Genomic DNA, 20,346 nt, shown 5'->3' with positions numbered 1-20,346 from the left:
CTTAACCAACTGAGCCACCCAGGCACCCTAAAAAAAATTTTTTAAAGAGATGCTTCTTTGAGAATTTTTGTCACTTAGTAGAGGTTTAATTAAAGCAACTTTATTGAGGTATGATTTCCATACCATAAAATTCACCCATTTTAAGTGTACAGTTCAGTGAGTTTTAGTGTGTCTGCCTAGTTTGCAGCCAGTCCTATTTTAGAATATTTCTATCACAGTAAAGAGATCCCACATGTCCATTTGCAGGCAGTCCCTATTCCCAGTCTCTTACATTGAGGTCTGTGATCCATTTCGAGTTAGTTTTTGTGTGTTAGTTTCTAAAATCATCTTTTTACATTTGGCTATCCAATTAACCCCATACCATTTGTTAAAAAGACTGTTTTTCCCCTATTAAGTTGTCTTGGTACCTGTGTTGAAAATCAGTTGACCATAAATGTAAAGATGTATTTCTAGACTCTAATCATCTGTATATGTCTATCCTTATGCCAGTATCATACTGTCTTGATTAGTTTACTGTAGCTTTATATTGAGTTGGGTTTTTAAAAATGATAATGTGAAGTTTAATATGCCAAATACATACATTGAATTTGTGGAGTGTGGTTTGCCTGGGTGCTGCAGAGTAAACAGAAGTTTTTTGAAATGATAGATGAGTAGGGTTAAAAATGGATACTGGCCCTGCCCAGGTGGCTGGGAATGGGGAGGGAGAGGCAGAGAGAGGAGGCTTCAGTTAGAGGGGGCTGGCCAGGGACGAGCCATGACCCTCAGAGACTCGAAGTATAGTCTCTCTCTGAGTGAGCACCCACGCAACACAGTCCAGGTCTGGTTGTTGCAAACTCATCAGTAGCTGACCCCAGCACAACCGCGCCTTACGGTGCAATCTACCGCAAATGAAAACTTCTTAACCCACCTCCTATATACTCCCTCTTCCCCCCAACAGAGATTCTAAATTCTGAAGACAAAACCATTCCATTGGTTACATAGGAAATACAGTCCTTATCTTTTTGTCTCAAAGATTCCCTCCCCAGTCCCCCAGCTCTCCTTTCCCCTCAAATGATTTGTGTGCCAAGATGATGAAGAGGAGGCCCCAGGCCATAGGGGGGCTTCTAGCTCTGAGGGGCTGCTTCAGTGGTGCCAGGGCATAGAGTGGGCAAGACACAGCAGAGGTCCTGGCAGTAGGGCCCACTTCCTCCCACAGGCCATGCTTACTTATTTGGAGTAAGTAATTGCATTCATTTTCCTGATAAATTTGCATCTTTTGCTTTTCTTGCTGCTTCTTTCTTCCTGGTGACCTCCTGCACTTCTTTCTGCTCTTTATGGCTGATCTCCAGCCAGGTGAGGTCAACCTTGGCCTGTTCTGTCTTCCCACTAAATGCATTTTAATGTAATGCTCTTTTGCTTTCTATCTTCTTTCCTTGAAAGCTCCTTTGATTTGTCCAGATCCATCTGTGTTACCTTTCTGATTATGTGTGCCACCCGGTTGTGGTTCTTGATGTTGATGAGCCATTTCACACCTTTGCTGTTGGTCATCTTCATTATCCTCAGCTTCTTTCCTTGCTTCTCCTTTTCCCTGGCCTTTTGCTTTCCAGCCTAGAGCTGTGTGTCCTTTTCCTAGGGGCTCATGTACTGCCGGCTTGGCCTTTGTGGCCTCCCTTGCTCCCTTTTTATGTGTCATGGCTCCTGCAGCAGTAGTGCCTCAGCCTTTCTGTTGAGTTTTGAAATCAGAAAGTATTCCAGTCGTGTTCTTTTTCAAAATTATTTTGGTTATACAAGATCTCTTGTGTTTTCATAAACTTTCTTTTTCTGTTTTTGGCTTATTTGATTCCCACTTTGATTTTTATTATTTTCTTGTTTCTTGGGGTTCATTTTGCTCTTATTCTTTTTTTTTTTTTTTTAAAGATTTTATTTATTTATTTGACAGAGAGAGACACAGCGAGAGAGGGAACACAAGCAGGGGGAGTGGGAGAGGGAGAAGCAGGCTTCCCGCGGAGCAGGGAGCCCGATGCGGGGCTCGATCCCAGGACCCTGGAATCATGACCTGAAAGGATAGTCTTTCTTTCTTTCTTTTTTTTTTTTTTTAAGATTGTATTTATTTGACAGAGCACAAGCAGAGGGAGAGAGAGGGAGAAGCAGGCTCCCCGCTGAGCAAGGAGCCCGATGTGGGACTTGATCCTAGGACCCTGGGATCATGACCCGGGCCGAAGGCAGCCGCTTAACCGACTGAGCCACCCAGGCGTCCCTCATTTTGCTCTTATTCTAATGAAGACTGAAACTTAGGTGTTTTTTGTTTGTTTTTATTTATTTGAGAGAGAGTGAGCACAAGCAGCGGGGAGCAGCAGAGGGAGAGGGAGAAGCAGGCTCCCTGCTGAGCAGGGAGGTGGATGTAGGGCTCTGTCCCAGGACCCTGGGATTATGACCTGAGCCAAAGGCAGACACTTAACTGACTGAGCCACCCAGGCACCCTGAAACTTAGGTTTTTAATTTGATTTGATGTCCCCCTTTTTTAATATAGATATTTAAACATATAAATACTTCCATATTTATTTGTAACATGTATATTTATATATGAATATAAGCACTGTCTTAACTGATCACATACATTTTCTTTTTTTTTTTAAGATTTTATTTATTTATTTGACGGAGAGAGACACAGCAAGAGAGGGGACACAAGCAGGGGGAGTGGGAGAGGGAGAGGGAGAAGCAGGCTTCCTGCTGATCAGGGAGCCGGACGTGGGGCTCGATCCCAGGACCATGGGATCATGACCTGAGCCGAAGGCCGACGCTTAATCAACTGAGCCACTCAGGCGCCCCCACATACATTTTCATAAATGCTTTCATTCAGTTCAAGATATCTTGTTCTTTTCTCTTTTTTTTTTAAGTAATCTCTATACCCAATGTGGAGCTCAAACTCACAATCCTGAGATCAAGAGTCGCATGCTCTACCTACTGAGCCAGCCAGGTGCCCTGGTTCAAAATCTCTTCTTATGGCTTTTTGATCCATGGGTTATTTAGAAGCATGTTGTTTAATTTCCAAATATTGTGGATTGCCAAATTTCCTTCTTTTGATATCTATCTAATTCTGTTGTTGTCAGAAAGCATGTTTTGTATGACTTTAGTTCTTTTTCATTTATTGAGTTTTGTTTTATGGTTTACCTTAGGGGTCCACAAACTTTTTATTTAAAGGGCTAAGTAATAAATATTTTATGCTTTGCAAAGCCATGTATGGTTTTTGGTTGCCATAGGTGAGACTTGGCCAATGGGCCATTGTTTACTGATTTTTTGCCCAACCTATGATCTATGCTGGAGAATGTTCCATGTGTGCTTGAAAAGAATGTGTATTCTGCTGTTGCTGGGTGAAATGTTACCTAACTACGAGCTAGTCAAGTTAGTTGATAGAACCGTTCAAGTCTTCTCTAGATTTGCTGATTTTTCTGTCTGGTTGTTCTAGCCATTATTGAGTAGTATTGAAATTTCCAGCTATTTTTGTTGAATTGTCTATTTCTTCCCCTCATTCTGTCAGCTTTTAATTCATTTACTTTGGGCCTCTGTTGTTAGTTGTGTGTGTCTTTTTATAACTTTAACATCTTCTTCATGAATTAACTTGTCATTATAAAATGTGCCTTTTTTTCCTCTTGTAATTTTTTTCATTTTGAACTGTATTTTTTCCCAGTTTTTTATTGTGCCAATGCTTAAACTCATCCTTTGACTGTCAGCCTTTGAATCTAAAATGATTCTGTTGTAGACAGCATATAGTTGAATCTTTTTTTATCCAGTGACAATCTCTGCTTTTTGATTGGAGTCTTTAGTATATTTAGATTTAATGTAATTATCACTATGGTTGGAATTATGCCTCCCATCATGCTGTTTGTTTTCTCTATGTTGCTTTTCATTGTTCTACTTTTGTTTCTCCTTTGATGCCTTCTTTTGTGTTAAATAGATTTATTTTATTTTATTTTTTTAAATAGGCTCCACGCCCAGTGTGGAGCCCAGTACAGTTCTTGAACTCACCACCCTGAGATCAAGAGTCAGATGCTTAACCGACTGAGCCACCCAGGCACCCTATAAATAGATATATTTTAAATGAACAGTTTTAATTCCTTTGTTTTGTTTTTGTTTTTCACTTTTTTTTTTAAGGTACTCTCTTAGTGGTTTCTCTGGGGATTACAATATGCATCTTAATTTATCACAGTTTACCTCAGATTAATATTCAGTTCCAGTAAAATAAAGAAATTCTTTCATTGTAATTATTCTTCCTCCCCTCATTGTTCTACTGTTGTCATATATATTACATTTTTATATGTTAGGTACCAAACATTGGTTTTATAATTATTTTTAATGTAATTGTCTTTTAAAGAAGTTGAGAGGAGAAAAGAGAAAAATATATTTATACCAACATTTACATTTATTTTCATAATTAATTATCAGTGTTCTTAATATCTTCATATAGATTTGAGGTATTGTGTTCTTTTAACCTGAAGAACTTCTTTAGTATTTCTTGTAAGGGCAGGTCTGCTAGTAACACATTTCTTTGATCTTTACTTTTCTGAGAATATCTTTATTTTACCTGCATTTTGAAGGATAATTTTGCTGGATATAGAATTCTTGTTTGACGGTTATTTTTCTTTCAGTATTTTGAATATATCACCCCGCTGACTTCTGGCCATCTGTGGTTTCTGATGAGTGGTTTTCCTCTTGCTGCTTTCAGGTTTTCCTGTTTGTCTCTGGCTTTTGACAGGGTTTGTACTTAAGTTATTTTGTTATTTTGTTCATCATCTGTGTACATTCCTAATAAACCATAATTTCATACCAAACTGATAAGTGACAGGATTTCACTTTAAAGCAATAGTCATATAATACTTACTTAATAATTACATGTATATGATGTTAATACCATAAGGAGGCATTATGAAGGTATTCAGTACGGGGCACCTGGGTGGCTCAGTTGGTTCAGTGTCTGCCTTTGGCTCAGGGCATGATCCCAGAGTCGTGAGATCAAGCCCCGCATCAGGCTCCCTGCTCCTCGGGGAGCCTGCTTCTCCCTCTCCCTCTGCCTGCCGCTCCCCCTGTTTGTGCTCGCTCTCTCTCTCTCTGTCAAATAACTAAAAAAAAAAAGTATTCAGTGCATACAGATTGAATGAATGGAGGATTGGATAATGACTCAGAATCATAAAACATTACCCCTTGCTCAGACTTTTTTTAATAAACAGCTTTATTGAGATATAGTTAACATATCATACAATTCACTTAAATTGTACAATATTTGAAATATTTATAGTGTAGCCATTATCATAATCTAATTTTGGAATATTCCTTTCTCCCAAAATAGAAACCCAGTACTCATTAGCAGTCACTCCTTTCCTCTTCCACCCCCCACCACCTATACCCCTCCAGCTCTAGGCAACCACTAATCTACTTTTAGTCTCCATAGATTTGCCTATTCTGGACATTGAAGTTCATATAATATATCATGCTTCTTTCACTTGGCATGTTTTCAAGGTTCATCCTTATTATAGCATGTATTAGTACTTTATTTCTTTTTATTGACAATGAATATTCCCATTGTGTAGATATACCAAATTTTATGTATCCATTTATCAATTGATGGACATTTGGGTTGTTTCTACTTTTTGGCTCTTAGGAATAGTGCTACTGTGAATATTTGTGTACAGGTGTTTGTGTAGACCTATGTTTCATACCTCTTGGGTACATACCTAGGAGTAGAAATGGTGGAAAATCTGGTAACTATGTTTCACCTTTTGAGGTACCACCAGGCTATTTTCCAAAGTGGCTGTACCAATTTTACATTTCCACCAGTAGTATGAAGGTTTCAGTTTCTCTACACTCTCATCAATATTTGTTACTTTTTTATTCTAGTTGTTCTAGTGGATAGAATTTTATTTCATTGTGTTTTTGATTTGCATTTTTTTTGTGACTAATGATGTTGAGCATCTTTTCATGTGCTTATTGTCCCCTTTGTATATCTTTTTGAGAAATGTCTGTTTAGATCCTTTGTTTTTTTAATTGGGTTCTCTTTTTCTTATTGAATTGTAAAACTTTTATATATAAAGTCTGGATACAAGTCCCGTATCATATATATGATTTGCAAATATTTGCTCCCATTCTGTAAGTTGTCTTTTCATTTTCTTAATGGTATCATTTGAGCACAAAAGTTTTAAATTTTGATATAGTCCGATTTATCTGTTTTTTTCTTTTGTTACTTGTGCTTTGGGCTCTATTATTTAAGAAGCCATTGCCTAACCAAAGGTCATGAAGATTTACTCCTATGTTTTCTTCTAAGAATTTTATAGTCTTATCCCTTACATTTAGGTCTATGATTCATTTTGCATTAATTTTTTATATGGTGTGAGGAAAGGGGTCCAACTTCATTCTTTTGCTTGTGGAGATCCAGTTGTCCAACTACCATTTATTAAAAGACAATTCTTTCCCTCATTGATTTGTCTTGGCACCCTTCTCAAAAATTGACCATAAATGTAGGGGTTTAATTTTAACTCTCAATCCATTTCCATTGATCTACATATCTGACCTTACGCCAGCACCATACTGTCTTGATTACTGTAGCTTTGTAGTAATTTTTGAAATCAGGAAATGTGAGTCTTCTTTTGTTCTTTTTCAAGATTGTTTGCACCTATAATTTTATTTGGCAAAGATAATGGTGCTGTTGTTTGATTAATAAGGAATAATCCTTTCTCATTGTAACTTTTGCCTTGTATAGTTCTTTTAAGAATATTTGTTTTTCTAGCCTAGCATGTATATTGAGATCACAAATCATGAATTATGCTGGATAAGGGAAATGTTATTCTGCCTTTTCTTTAGCGGAAGATCCATCCAAAAGCTATGTGAAATTAAGAGACTTTGTGCTTGTGAAGCTTTGTCAAGATTTGCCCTGTTTTTCCCGGGAAAAGTTGATGCAAGGATTCAGTGAAGATATGGCGATAGAGGCACAACAGAAGTTCAAAATAAATAAGGTATTTTTATTTTGTAGAAGAAAAAAATTTCAGTTTGGAAGTTTCCTTTCTCTTTTTTGTTTAAGTATGTAACTTAAACATTGCAAGTACATTAAGAATACATGTGTGGGAAGTAGCAGTGGTTGAGAGTTCAGGCTCTGAAGCCAAATTGTCCGGGTTAAGATCTGGCTGGCTACAGCACTTAGTCTGTGACTTAGGGCAATTTAATTTCCTCATTAATAGAATGGGAAGATAGTTGATATTATGGCTATATTTAAAAAAGTGTAACAAGCAGAACAAAATAGTATGATCTTATTTTTACTTTTTTTTAAAGATTTTATTTATTTATTTGACAGAGAGAGACACAGTGAGAGAGGGAACACAGCGGCGGGATTGGGAGAGGGAGAAGCAGGCTTCCTGCCGAGCAGGGAGCCCGATGCGGGGCTCGATCCCAGGACCCTGGGATCATGACCTGAGCTGAAGGCAGACGCTTAACCGACTGAGCCACCCAGGCACTCCTTATTTTTACTTTTTAAGAAAACGTTTGATATGGCAAAATAGTTAATACATGTGGAGAAGTATATATACTTCTATATATTTGAATTTTAAAGTAGTAAATATCCTAAAATAGGTACGAAAAAATAATCTGGCAGGTCAGAGGAGGGAGTTTAGTTTATTATATTTGTGTATGGAAGGGAATCAGAGTTTTTCATGGGATGGAGATGCATTTGATCTAAGCCTTGAAGAATGGGTAGGATTTGGATTATGAAAGTATGTGAGGGGCGTCTGGGTGCTTAGCTGGTTGGTATCAGACTTGATTTCAACTCAGGTAATGATCTTGGGGTCCTGGGATTGAGCCCCGTGTTGGGCTCAGGATAGAGTGTGTTTGGGTTTCTTTCCTTTTACCCTGGGGCCCCAGTCACATGCACGCTCTCTTTCAAAATAAATAAAGAAATCTTTCAAAAAAGAGATGTGAAGTATATTCCAATAATAGGGACTAGTATATGATACTGTTACCCTCTCCTCCCTTGCTTCTAAGGTATTATAGTTCCTGATTTTTTTCACTTAGTCCTATGATCATCTTTTTTGAGATACTTTTACTGGCTTACTCTTCTGTATGTTCCCTAAGGATAATTCTTCCCCAAAGTTCTTTATTCAGTCCTCATTTTCTCTCATTTTCCTTATTCTACCTGGGAGATCTCATCTAATTCTCCAATGTAGATTTTCCTCTTGTACTCCCAACACTGTATATAAAAAGTTTCCTGGGACGCGGGTGGCTCAGTCAGTTGGGTGTCCGACTCTTCATTTCAGCTCAGGTCATGATCTTGGGTTGTGGGGTTGAGCCCCTGCATCTGGCTCCCTGCTCAGCAGGGAGTCTGCTTAGAATTCTCTCTCTCTCTCAAAATAAATAAATAAATCTTTAAAAAAAAAAAAAAGGTAAAAAATGTTTCCTGGTCACTGACCTGCAGCAGCTTAATTTGAACTGAAACTTTCCATCTTCTCCTACATTAAAACACTTTAATAGCTTCCTGGTTTTAAGATAAATATATGTCTTAGAAATATTTGGTATATCCAGACTATATTAAACCTTAGAGAATTTATTCAACAGCTCAGCTTTTTTTTTTTTTAAAGATTTTATTTATTTATTCATGAGAGACAGAGAGAGAGACAGAGGCAGAGGGAGAAGCAGGCTCCCCACGGAGCAGGGAGCCCGATGCGGGACTCAATCCCAGGACTCTGGGATCACGACCTGAGCCGAAGGCAGACGCTTAACCGACTGAGCCACCCAGGCGTCCCAGCAGCTCAGCTTTTAAAAGAAAGAGAATACGAACACATTTTTCAAAGTCATGCTTTTTTTATTTTTCTTAAAGGAATTAAAATTTGGTATGGCACACTGAGCCCATCATAATTTGGACCCCACCAATCTTGGTAGACTCAACTTTCTGCCACCTTCCTACATGCTCTGGCGTTACTAAACCTCTTGTTATTTCCGAGCTATGCTACATCTTTCTTCCTTTTATATTGCTTTACGTTATCTACGCCCTTTGCCCTTGAAACCCCCTTCTCCTGTTCCTCCATCTTTGCCTTGCCAGATACTCATTTGTTCAGGTGTCCCTTCCAGAAAGTTCAAACATCATCTTCCCAGTCTACCTATACCTAATCTCTCCCTCACCCCCAATTAAATACATAAGTGAAACAACACAAACAAAAAAACTATGGGCTACTCTTTTGGCTTCAGTGATACCAAGATTTCTTGATTTTTCTAATATTTCTTTGTTTTTCTCTGCCCTGTAACTGTCACTGTACTACAGGGTTCTGACCTCTCCCTCATTTTTTCACTGTTTATGCTTTCCTAACCAATACTATGGTTTTAACTCTTGCCTGTAAACTAATACTGCTTAAATCCTCATTCTTAGACTAGAGTTTTTTTCAGATTTATATGTTCTGGTGCCTTCTAAATCTCTCCTAGGCTGTGAAAACTCACTGTCATTCCACACCCTCCACACCCAACCTTTCCTCTTCTCTGTATTAGAATCCTTGTTCCTTTAGTATTCTTCCTGGTTCTTAGTTCATGCCTTCATCATTTTTTGCCTGATTTAATAGCACAACCTCTTTTTTTTTTATTTTTTTTTATTTATCTGAGAGAGAGAATGGGAGACAGCATGAGAGGGGGAGGATCAGAGGGAGAAGCAGACTCCCCGCCGAGCAGGGAGCCCGATGCGGGACTCGATCCAGGCACTCCAGGATCATGACCTGAGCTGAAGGCAGTTGCTTAACCAACTGAGCCACCCAGGCGCCCCTAGCACAACCTCTTAATTGGTCTCCCTGCCTTTCTTTTTGCTACCATTTCTATGTAGCTGAGAGAATGCTTTGCTTTTCTTTTAAAGATTTTATTTATTTATTTAACAGAGACACAGCAAGAGACGGAACGCAAGCAGGGGGAGTGGGAGAGGGAGAAGTAGGCTTCCCGCAGAGCAGGGAGCCCGATGCGGGGCTCGATCCCAGGACCCTGGGATCATGACCTGAGCCAAAGGCAGACGCTTAACGACTGAGCTACCCAGGTGCCCCGAGAATGCTCTCCTTAAAACTCATATTTGTGCACTTTGCTCATGCCCCATTTAAAATCCATCAACTGGGGGCACCTGGGTGGCTCAGTCAGTTAGGCGTATGACTCTTGGTTTCAGCTCAGGTCATGATCTTGGGGCCCTGGGATTGAGTCCCACATCGGGCTCTGTGCTCAGTGTGGAGTCTGCTGGAGATGATCTCCCTCTCCTCCTCCCCCTGCTCACACACTCTCTCTCTAAAATAAATGAAATCTTTTAAAAATAATAAAATAAAAAGTAAAATCCGTCACCTACTAGATAAAAGCCCACCTCTTTAATACAGTATGTAAGGCTCTGTGCTTCTGCTCCGTCCTCACGTCCCTTCTCACTACTTTTCCTTTTGTGCTCCAGCCGTGTCAAGCTGCACCTGCACGTGTGTGCTGTGTGCACTTGTACACTCACAGGGCCCTCTCCTCTTTCTAGACTGGCGTGGTCTCTTCCCTTTAAGATTTAGCTCCGGTTTTCTTTCCCCAGGAATCCTTTTCTAACATTTACACCATTCCCAGGCTATGCTACCATAATACCCTACTCATATTTCCATCATTAAATTAACCATACCTCAGTCATGCATGTTACCCATTAGGCTGCTGGTTCCTCAAGGGCAGAGACTATCTTTTATTGTGTTTCATCCAGTACCTAGCACAATTTCTGGCCCATAGCAGATACTCAGTATATCCTGTGTTCTTTTGGGAAAGTGTCACTATTTTGTAATTAAAAGTGTTCATGTTTTTCTTTTGTTTCATTAAGCAACATGCTAGGCGGGTTTATGAAATTCTTCGACTACTGGTAACTGACATGAGTAATGCTGAACAATACAGAAGCTATAGACTGGACATTAAAAGAAGACTAATTAGTCCATATAAGGTAGGACTTTCCAGAGTCTTAAACATTATATTCTTGTCACTGTTTAAAAATGGAGAAGAGGGGTGCCTGGGTGGCTCAGTTGGTTAAGTGGCTGCCTTTGGCTCGGGTCATGATCTCAGGGTCCTGGGATCGAGCCCCATGTTGGGCTCCCTGCTCAGTGGGGAGTCTGCTTCTGCCCCTCCCTGGCTCATGCTCTTTCTCTCTCTCTCAGATGAATAAATAAAATCTTTAGAAAATAAAAAATAAATAAATAAAAATGGAGAAGAGGGGCACCTGGCTGGCTCAGTCCATACATTATGTGACTCGATCTTGGGGTCAAGAGTTCAAGCCCCATATTGGGGGTAGAGTTTACTTTAAAAAATTTTTTTAAATATATAAATAATAAAGTGGAGAAGAAAGTGTAGCAATTGCTGGTGGATGGGACAATCCAAATCATTTTCCTAAATTAACTTTTACAAAAGTGAAAATATTCTTCCAGTTAGTTATAAGAAATTTTACTGTCATAATTTTCCAGTGTAAGCTATAAATCTGTTTTCATTCACTTAAAAACTAATCCCAAGGATAGTCTACCCATGGTTACTTTTTATTTCATATGTTTGCCATCTTTTAAAAATCTGAATGCTCAGACTTTTCCTGAATAAGTTATCTGGTTAATAGTCTCTAGTTTGTTCTAAACTAAACTTGTTCTAAGTCTCTAGTTTCCTAGTTGTTACATATATTGTCTTTGCAATTGCTCCCTTCTTCCTAAATATGACCTTCATTGCCATTTTTAACCTCTGTACTTTACCATAGCTGAAACTGCAGCATAATATTATTTACTTTTTTTTTTCTTCTTGCCCTCTACCCCTTACCCATTTTCTGATCTCCCATATTTTCCTCTCAGAAACTTGCCCTCCTAGCTCAGGTTTTTCCTCATCATCATTTGGCTATTATTGAGGTAGATATTGCCCATGACAGCCTGTATGAATGAGGATTTGCTGTGATAGCTGCAGCTTTGCAGTAAGCTGATTGGGGAGAATATTTGTTAATTTGTTCAATAAATAATTAATGAACACCTGACATGTGGTTGCTACATTTATATACACTATACCTATAGGCTTATACAGTGCAGTAGCTGGGAACATAAATGACAAATCCAAAAATTTTCTGTCTTATGGACTACCTAAAACAGGTTGTAATACATCGTCATGGTCTCTTGTGCCCCAAATTGTTCAAAGTAGCATTTTATTCTTTGATATTTATCACTTCAGAAACACAGAAAATTGGTAAAAATGGTTCTTTCCAAAAGTTTTAAGTTTTGACGTAATATTAATTTGTCATCTAGAAAATGTCTTTATGTTGAAATTTGGGCATATAGAACAATGTAATGCGATGTTATGGCAGCATTTCAGAATACAGGCACACCTCGGAGATACTGCAGGTTCAGTTCGAGACCCTTGCAATAAAATGAATATTGCAGTAAAGCAAGTCAAATGAATTTTTTTGTTTTCCAGTACATATAAAAGTAATGTTTACACTATACTATATTTTGCTTAGCGTACAATAGCATTATGTTTAAAAACTGACGTACCTTAGTTTAAAAATACTTTTATTGCTTAAAAAATGGTAACCATTATCTGAGCTTTGAGTGGGTCATAATGTTTTTGCTGGTAGAGTGTCTCACCTTGATGTTAATGGCTGCTGACTGTGATCAGGGTGGTGGTTGAAGGTTGAGGTTGGCTATAACAGTTTCTTAAAATAAGACAACAGTGAAATTTGTCACATCAGTTGACTCTTCCTTTCTCTATAGTATGCGATGTTGTTTGATAGCATTTTATCTACAATAGAACTTTTTTCAAAATTGGGAGTCAGTACTCACAAACCCTACTGCTGCTTTATCAACTAAGTTTATGTAATATTCTAACTCCTTCACAGCATCTTCATCAGGAATAGTTTCCATCTCAAGAAATCACTTTCTTTGCTTATCCATAAGAAGCAACTCCTCATCTGTTCAAGTTTTATCATGAGATTGCAACAATTCAGTCACACCTTTAGGCTCCACTTCGCATTCTAGTCTCTTGCTATTCCACTACATCTGTGGTTACTTCCTTCACTGAAGTCTTGAACCCCTCAGAGTCATCCATGAGGGCTGGAATAAACTTCTTCCACATTCCCTTCGTTGAGGTTGGTATTTTGCCTCTTCCCATGAATCATGAGTGTTCTTACTGGCCTCTAGAATGGTGAATCCTTTCCAGAGGTTTTCAGTTTACTCTGCCTAGGTCTATCAGAGGAATCACTATCTACAGCAACTATAGCCTTAGGAAATGCACTTCTTAAATAGTAAGACTTGAAAATCGAAGTTACTCCTCGATTCATGGGCTACAGAGTGGATATTGTGTTAGCAGACATGAAAACAACATCAGTTTCGTTGTACATCTCCATCATCTCTTGGGTAACCAGGTACATTGCCAGTGAGCAGTGATCTTTTAAAAGGAATCCTTTTTTCTGAGCAGTGGGTCTCAACAGTGAGCTTAAAATATTCTGTAAACTGTGTTGCAAACAGATGTGCTGTCATCTAGGCTTTGTTTTTCCCTTAGAGCATAGGTAGAGTAAAACTAGCATAGTTCTTGAGGGCCCTAGGATATTTGGAATGGTCATTGAGCATTGGCTTCAATTTAGTCGCCAGCTGCATTAGGGACCTGTGATTAAACCCTAAACAAGGGACTCAAGGTATCCTTTGAAGCTTTGAAGCCAAGCATCTCCTCTCTAGCCATGAAAGTCCTAGATGGCATCTTCTCCAATAGAAGGCTGTTTTGGGGTGCCTGGCTGGCTCAGTCAGAAGAGCATGTGACTCAGGGCACCTGGGTGGCTCAGTCGGTTAAGTGTCTGCCTTCAACTCAGGTCATGATCTCTGGGTCCTGGGATCAGGCCCCACGTTGGGCTTCCTGCTCAGCAGGGAGTCTGCTTCTCTCTCTCTCTCTGCCCCTCCCCACCACTCATTTTCTCTCTCTTTCTCTCTCTCAAATAAAATCTTTAAAAAAAAAAAAAAGCATGTGACTCTTAATCTCAGGGTCGTGGGTTTGAGCCCCACGTGGGGTATAGAGATTACTTAAACTTAAAAGAAGAAGAAGGCTGTTTTGTCTACATTGAAAATCTTTTGTTTAGTGTAGCCACTCTCATTAATTATCTTAGCTAGAGCTTCTGGATAACTTGCTGCAGTTTCTGCATCAACACTTGCTGCTTCCCCTTGCACTTTTATGGTATGGAGATGGCTTCTTTCCTTAAACCTCATGAACCAACCTCTGCTAGCTTCAGGCTTTTCTTCTGCAGCCTCCTCATCTCTCTCAGCCTTCAGAGAATTGAAGAAAGTTAGGGCCTTGCTCTGGATTAGGTTTTGGCTTAAGGGAATGTTGTGGCTGGTTTGATCTTCTATCCAGACCACTAAAACCTTCTCCATATCAGCAGTAAGGCTGTTTTGCTTTCTTATCATTTGTGCATTCACTGGAGTAGTACTTTGAATTTCCTTGAAGAACTTTGCATTCGCAACTTTGCCTGTTTGGCACAAGAGACCTACTTTTTGGCTTATCTCAGCTTTCAGTATGCCTTCTCACTAAGCTTAATCATTTCTGGCTTTGATTTAAAGTGTGAGATGTGCAATTCTTCCTTTCACTTGAACACTTAGAGGCCATTGTAGGGTTAATTTCAATATTGTTGTGTCTCAGGGAATAGGGAGACCTGGGGCGGAGGGAACACACCTGGTCGGTGGTGCAGTCAGAATACACACAACATTAAGTTCATCATCTGTGGCTCAGTTTGTGGTGCCCCAAAATAATTACGATAGTAACATCAAAGAACACTGATCATAGATCACCACCACAAATATAATAGTAATGAAAAAGTTTGAAATCTTGCAAGAATTACAAAAATGAGACACAGAGACATGAAGTGAACAAATACTGCTGGGAAAAATGGTGCCAGTAGACTTGCTTGACGCAGGTTTGCCACAGACCTTTGATTTGTAAAAAAACAGAGTATCTGTGAAGCACAGTAAATTGAGGTATGCCTTTACTAAACTATTTTAGTAAAGTAAAATAATTTATTGAATTATGCATTTTAGATAATTATTTGATGTTTTATATAGACAGATGTAGCACATGAGAGATGATGAATTCTAAGTGGTCAAAAACTCATGCCAAATAGGAATTTCTGTAGTTCATAAAAGCAAGTATTTTTTACTCTTAAAGAATGGTAATGATTTGATTTTTTATATTAAGTATCCTCACCTGCAAAGAAGTTGACCTATCTGAAAGACAATTGAAAACTGGTTATTCAATTCTTTGGGTTCTTAACACAGCTGAGTATCACCATCCTTGCACTAAAGCTTATACACAGATCATTTCTTCTTCAGAGGCTTGCTTGAACTGTATTTATAGTAATGTACATTTTAATAAGTTCAGTTATCCAGTATTCTGTCCCATTGAGAAAAACAAGAAAACTTGAGGGCCCCCCCCCCGCTTTAGGTTGATAGTCCCAATGCTTGGGGTAGGAAATCTACCACAAACTTTAAGAAAGTCTAGAAATGAGTTAAATGTCCAATAGGCATGGGAGGAGTGCTGTGATTTCCTTGTTGAATGGATGCAGATGATTTTCTTCAATTTGTTGTTCCAGTATGATATTATGTACTTTGTTGTGTTATTACAGTATTCTCAGATGTAAAATTGTATTTAAGAATAAAGTAAAATTGCTTAATAATGAGTGCGATTTAGAACTTTTTTAGGTCTTTAAAATTATGCCTAATAGGGAAAGTTTGGAGTGTAAAATTTACATGTTTACTTTCACATTTTATGAAAAATTATAATTTTGATTGTCACTGTTATTGCTGAGGTATGAAATTATTTATTTATTGATAGCAAATTCTGTGCTGCCTCTATTTGAGGAATCAAGGTTACCTGTCAGTCTAAACACACTCTCCCACTAAGAAATTATTTGGGTAGCTATTAGAAGTACTTGTACCTGGCATTAAAAGTCTTTAAACACTGGTAATTCATTTGTATCAATGCCAAAATGGGGGGGAATAACCTATATCAACTAGAATCATTTTTTTAAAGCACAAAAAGTAACTCCATCTCTTGTACAGAAGTGATTTTCAGGTATTCAAAAAAAGACAAATTTGAACCATTTGGCTAAAAAAAGAAAAATTGGTGTAGCTGTTTGGTTTTAGCATTATAAAGCTTTTATATTGTTTCATGGGACTATTTTAATTCTTAGTTGGTCTACAAATATAAAATTTAGAATTATTGTTAATATTGCATTTGGAATCTGGAAACTCAGTTTTGAGATCTGGTTCTTTTAGAAATTGTGTAACTATTGACAACGTAAATACCTGGGTATTAGGCTTCCCTTCCATAAAATGGAAATGCCTCCATAGTTAGGAACCGAAGAGAAAGAAATAAAATACAGTGGTGCATGTTTTAAAAGATGTTTGACAAGTCTTTGGAATTAATATGCTTCCACACCATTATTATTTTAAAATTCTTACAAAAGATCCTTATCTCTGTACTTCACAAAAGTGACTGACTAGTTCAGCCAAAGGAAATTAAGGAGCCCTTAGAGGTGGTAGCATTTTTGAGATTGTATTTGTAAGCCCTCTAGGAACATGTGAAAGCTAGGCAAAAAGAAAGGATTATTTTCTGGAAAAATTCATATCCAAGCCAAATGTTAACATAAATAAGTTTAAAATAATGCCATCTTTAATTTGTCTTCATTAATTAAAAATTATGAACTGCCCTAATCTATAAAGGAATTAAGTTTTTGGTTTTGGTGGGAAAAAAATTATTCCAAAGCTTATAGAATATCTATTCCAATCTTAGGGGGTTCTGCCTTTCATTGTTTCATTTGTTCTCCCAGTGTATTTCACTTTGCTGGATAGGGGTGTTCCCCAAATCAATTTGGGTTTTTTTAAGTGTTTTTTTACACATTCTTTAAAAGATTAATTTGTAATATAGACAATGGAATATATACAATTTAAGGAATATTAAAGGCCAAAAAAGCAAATAACCTGGAATTGTTTTTTAAAATTGAATCATACCTTACATATAGAGTTTTATATTTTTTCCATAAAGCTATTTATAGATATTTTTATTCCTATGTATTTTATCATTTTTTAAAAGATTTTATTTATTTATTTGAGAGAGAGCGTGGAAGCACTGAATACGAGTGGGGGGGATGGGGGTGGGGGGTGGAGAGGCAGAGGGAAAAGCAGACCCCCCCACTGAGCAGGGAGCCTGACACAGGACTCCATTCAGATCATGACCTGAGCCCAAGTCAGATGCTTAACAGACTGAGCCACCCAGGCACTGCTAATTCATAAATTTTCCATCATACCAATAGAAATTACAATAGTGATTAATTCTGACATCCAGTGAAGAAATTGAAGGTCGGGGGGTGATAAATTGGGGATGTAAACTCTCAAATTTAAGAACAGCATAATAATTTAAAACAGTATGTTACCGGCACAGGATTCATTTTATAGGTTATTTGCAACAAAATTTGATAGTCTAGAAGTATTTAAGAATTTAGTATGATGGTTCTATTATATATATATAAGAATTTAATACGATTGGAGGTATCTTCAAGCAATGGGGTTAGATTATTTAATAAACGTTATAACTGGTTAGCAATTTAGAAAAATAGCTTCTATTCCTATCACACACCGCAGTAATTTGCTGATGAATTACGCTTTAGTTCCTGAACTGCTTTCTTAAGTTAAATGCTCTTATATAGTGCAGTCATGCCTGTTAGTAGAAAAAATAACTTTTACAGCAGAAACAAAGCATTTATCATTCACATGATTGAAGAGGAAGGAATACACTGTCCTGGTGGGTCTTAGGAACAATAAATTTGAACTTTCATCAGTTCTCTGGAACTGATACTCATAGCGTGATCAGTAGATCAGTAACATTAACATCACTTAGGAGCTTGTTAGAAATGCAGAATCTTGGGGGCACCTTGGTGGCTCAGTCGATTCAGCGTCTGCCTTAGGTCATGATCTCAGGTCCTGGGATTGAGGGCCCCCCACCCCCACCCGGAGTCGGGCTTCCTGCTTGGTGGGGAGCCTGCTTCTCCCTCTCCCTGCCTCTCCCCCTGCTTGTTCTCTCTCTCTAGCAAATGAATAAATAAAATCTTTTAAAAAATGCAGAGTCTTGTCCCCCACACCTACTGAGTCAGAATCTGCATTTTATCAAGGTCCCCAGGTGATCTGCATGCACATTGAAGTTTGAGAAGTTCTCCTTTAGAAGGGTGTTTTATATTAATGAAGTTAACTTTTTTTTATTTCTGGTTATAGTAATAGCAACCTTATTTACTATTGGTTCCACCAGGACCAGGATCAACCTAATTTTTTTGTAGTGTCAGAAAGGCTTATCTCCAAACATTATTGCTGTTCCCTTGTTTTAAAAACATGTCGTTGGTTATAGGGGCACCTGGCTGGCTCAGTTGGTGGAGTATGCAACTCTTGATCTCAGAGTCATGAATTTAAGCCCCACGTTGGGTACTGAGCTTACTTTAAAATAAAATAAAATAAAATATAAAATAAAAACGTTATTAATATAGTTATAATTATAATAAATATAATATAAATATATAATTAATATATTTATAATTTATTTTGAGCATTTTAAGTAGTAATCATGACACATTTGCCTAGTATTCCAAAATTATTAGGGTTCTCTTTAAGGGACATTTATTAGCTTTTAGGATGGATTTACGGTTTGTTTTTTTAATAGTCTTTTGAAAATCAGTTAGCTACAGGAACTAAATAATACAGATTTCCAACCAGATTGTTAGGGTTTGCATCCTGGCCTCTCATCTTACTACCTTTGTGTCAAGTTATTCAACTCCCATATCCTATTTTTTATCAACTGTAGAAAATTAGACTACCTATCTTATAGTTGTTAGGATTACATGAGTTAATATATCTGATTTCTCATCTTTATGTAAAGTTAGCTCTTTATTATATGTTCTAGTAGAAGATTGATATATTAATCTAGAACAGTTTACCCAAAATGTATTAAAGTTTCCTGTATTACAGTGTTTCCATACTGTATTGCAGTATTGCCACCTATCCAGGAATCTTGGAGTTATTCTTCATTCCCCATATCACCCAATATTTTCTTCCCTAAATCTACCCTTTCCCCTCCATCTCTGCTCCTACTGACTTGGTCTAGGCTTTCATCATCTCACTTGAATTTTTGCAGTGGCTGCTAAGGTGGTCCTCCAGTCCCATCCTCAGCATTACTAACAGTGTTGTTCTGACAGTGTCCTATCTGAAAGTTGTTACTGGCTCCCTTCTGGCCCATGGGTTCCTTCTCAGTAAAATGTGGTGGCGGAGGGTCGGGCGGGTTAATAAGATAATGTATTTCTGGATAGTAGAAATTCAATAAGTGCTGGTTAATAATATCTTTTTAAAGTGGGACAGTTTTTGGTTATCTTTCTGAAACTCTTCAGTTTATGTTAAAATTAATGTGTGGTCCATAAATACATGCTGGGTAAGGAAACTTAGAGATGAACTTAGGTCAGGAAAAAGGCAGTTTGGAATTAAAACATTAGCAATGAATTAATGAATGAATAGTGAAATGAAGAATAATAGCACTTAATCTCAGTTGTCTTTCTTCAGTTAATATATTTATTTACTAAAGAAATTTTTGAGTGTCTACACTGGCCGGTTCTTTATTATGCTTTGGAGAGGGGGCTGTTAGTGACATGTATATTTACCCATCAGTTGACACAAATTCCGAGTCTCCTAGTTAACTCCATTTAGAGGGTTTGTAATTCATGGTTAACATGTTTAGGCTTCCTTAAGGAAAAACTGTGGGACAAATTTGGGCATATTCCTACTAATCTTATTTTTAACAGTGGAGACTTAAAATTCAAGGAATATAAAGAGATTTATCTTCTATCTTAGTCTAACCAATAATTGTGTTTGTTGCTTAGAAAAAGCAGAGAGATCTTGCTAAAATGAGAAAATGTCTCAGACCAGAAGAACTGACAAACCAGATGAACCAAATAGAAATAAGCATGCAACATGAACAGCTGGAAGAAAGCTTTCAGGAACTTGTGGAAGATTACCGACGTGTTATTGAACGCCTCGCTCAAGAGTAGAGATTATTTGGCTCTGTACAGGAAGTTTGCAATTTCTGTACATTGTGTTGTGGAAAATCTGATGATGACTTTAATTTTAAACTCTTGTAACATTTACTTACATTAAAAGTTATCTATCTTATCTTTAGTTGAATATTTTCTTTTGGAGAGATTGTATATTTTAAAATACTGTTTAGAGTCTATGAGCATATATTACATTTTAAAAAAATACATAGCTTCTGAAATACCACTGCAATTGCTTCCCTTCTTAACAGTATAATAAATGCTTAGTTGTGATA

General features: G+C 37.7%; 1 protein-coding gene and 1 pseudogene across 1 annotated transcript in view; one reads left to right on the top strand and one right to left on the bottom strand.

Moving 5' to 3' along the window:
* HAT1 (histone acetyltransferase 1) overlaps nucleotides 1–20,346 on the top strand; it is a 63,330-nt gene extending 42,984 nt beyond the window's left edge. Inside the window, exons 9-11 of the mRNA XM_035007774.1 lie at nucleotides 6,832–6,983; nucleotides 10,814–10,930; nucleotides 19,901–20,346. Of these exons, the coding sequence (XP_034863665.1) occupies nucleotides 6,832–6,983; nucleotides 10,814–10,930; nucleotides 19,901–20,068 (437 nt within the window). The 3' untranslated portion in view covers nucleotides 20,069–20,346. The remainder of the gene's footprint in view (nucleotides 1–6,831; nucleotides 6,984–10,813; nucleotides 10,931–19,900) is intronic.
* Nucleotides 1,203–5,706, bottom strand: LOC118012600 (annotated as a pseudogene).

This window comes from Mirounga leonina, unplaced genomic scaffold (genome assembly GCF_011800145.1).
Source record: "Mirounga leonina isolate KUSES-001 unplaced genomic scaffold, KU_Mleo_1.0 Mir_151, whole genome shotgun sequence".
Taxonomy (NCBI): Eukaryota; Metazoa; Chordata; class Mammalia; order Carnivora; family Phocidae; genus Mirounga; species Mirounga leonina.
Note: the sequence above shows the minus strand (reverse complement) of the source record. Positions and strands in the feature narration are given on the sequence as shown.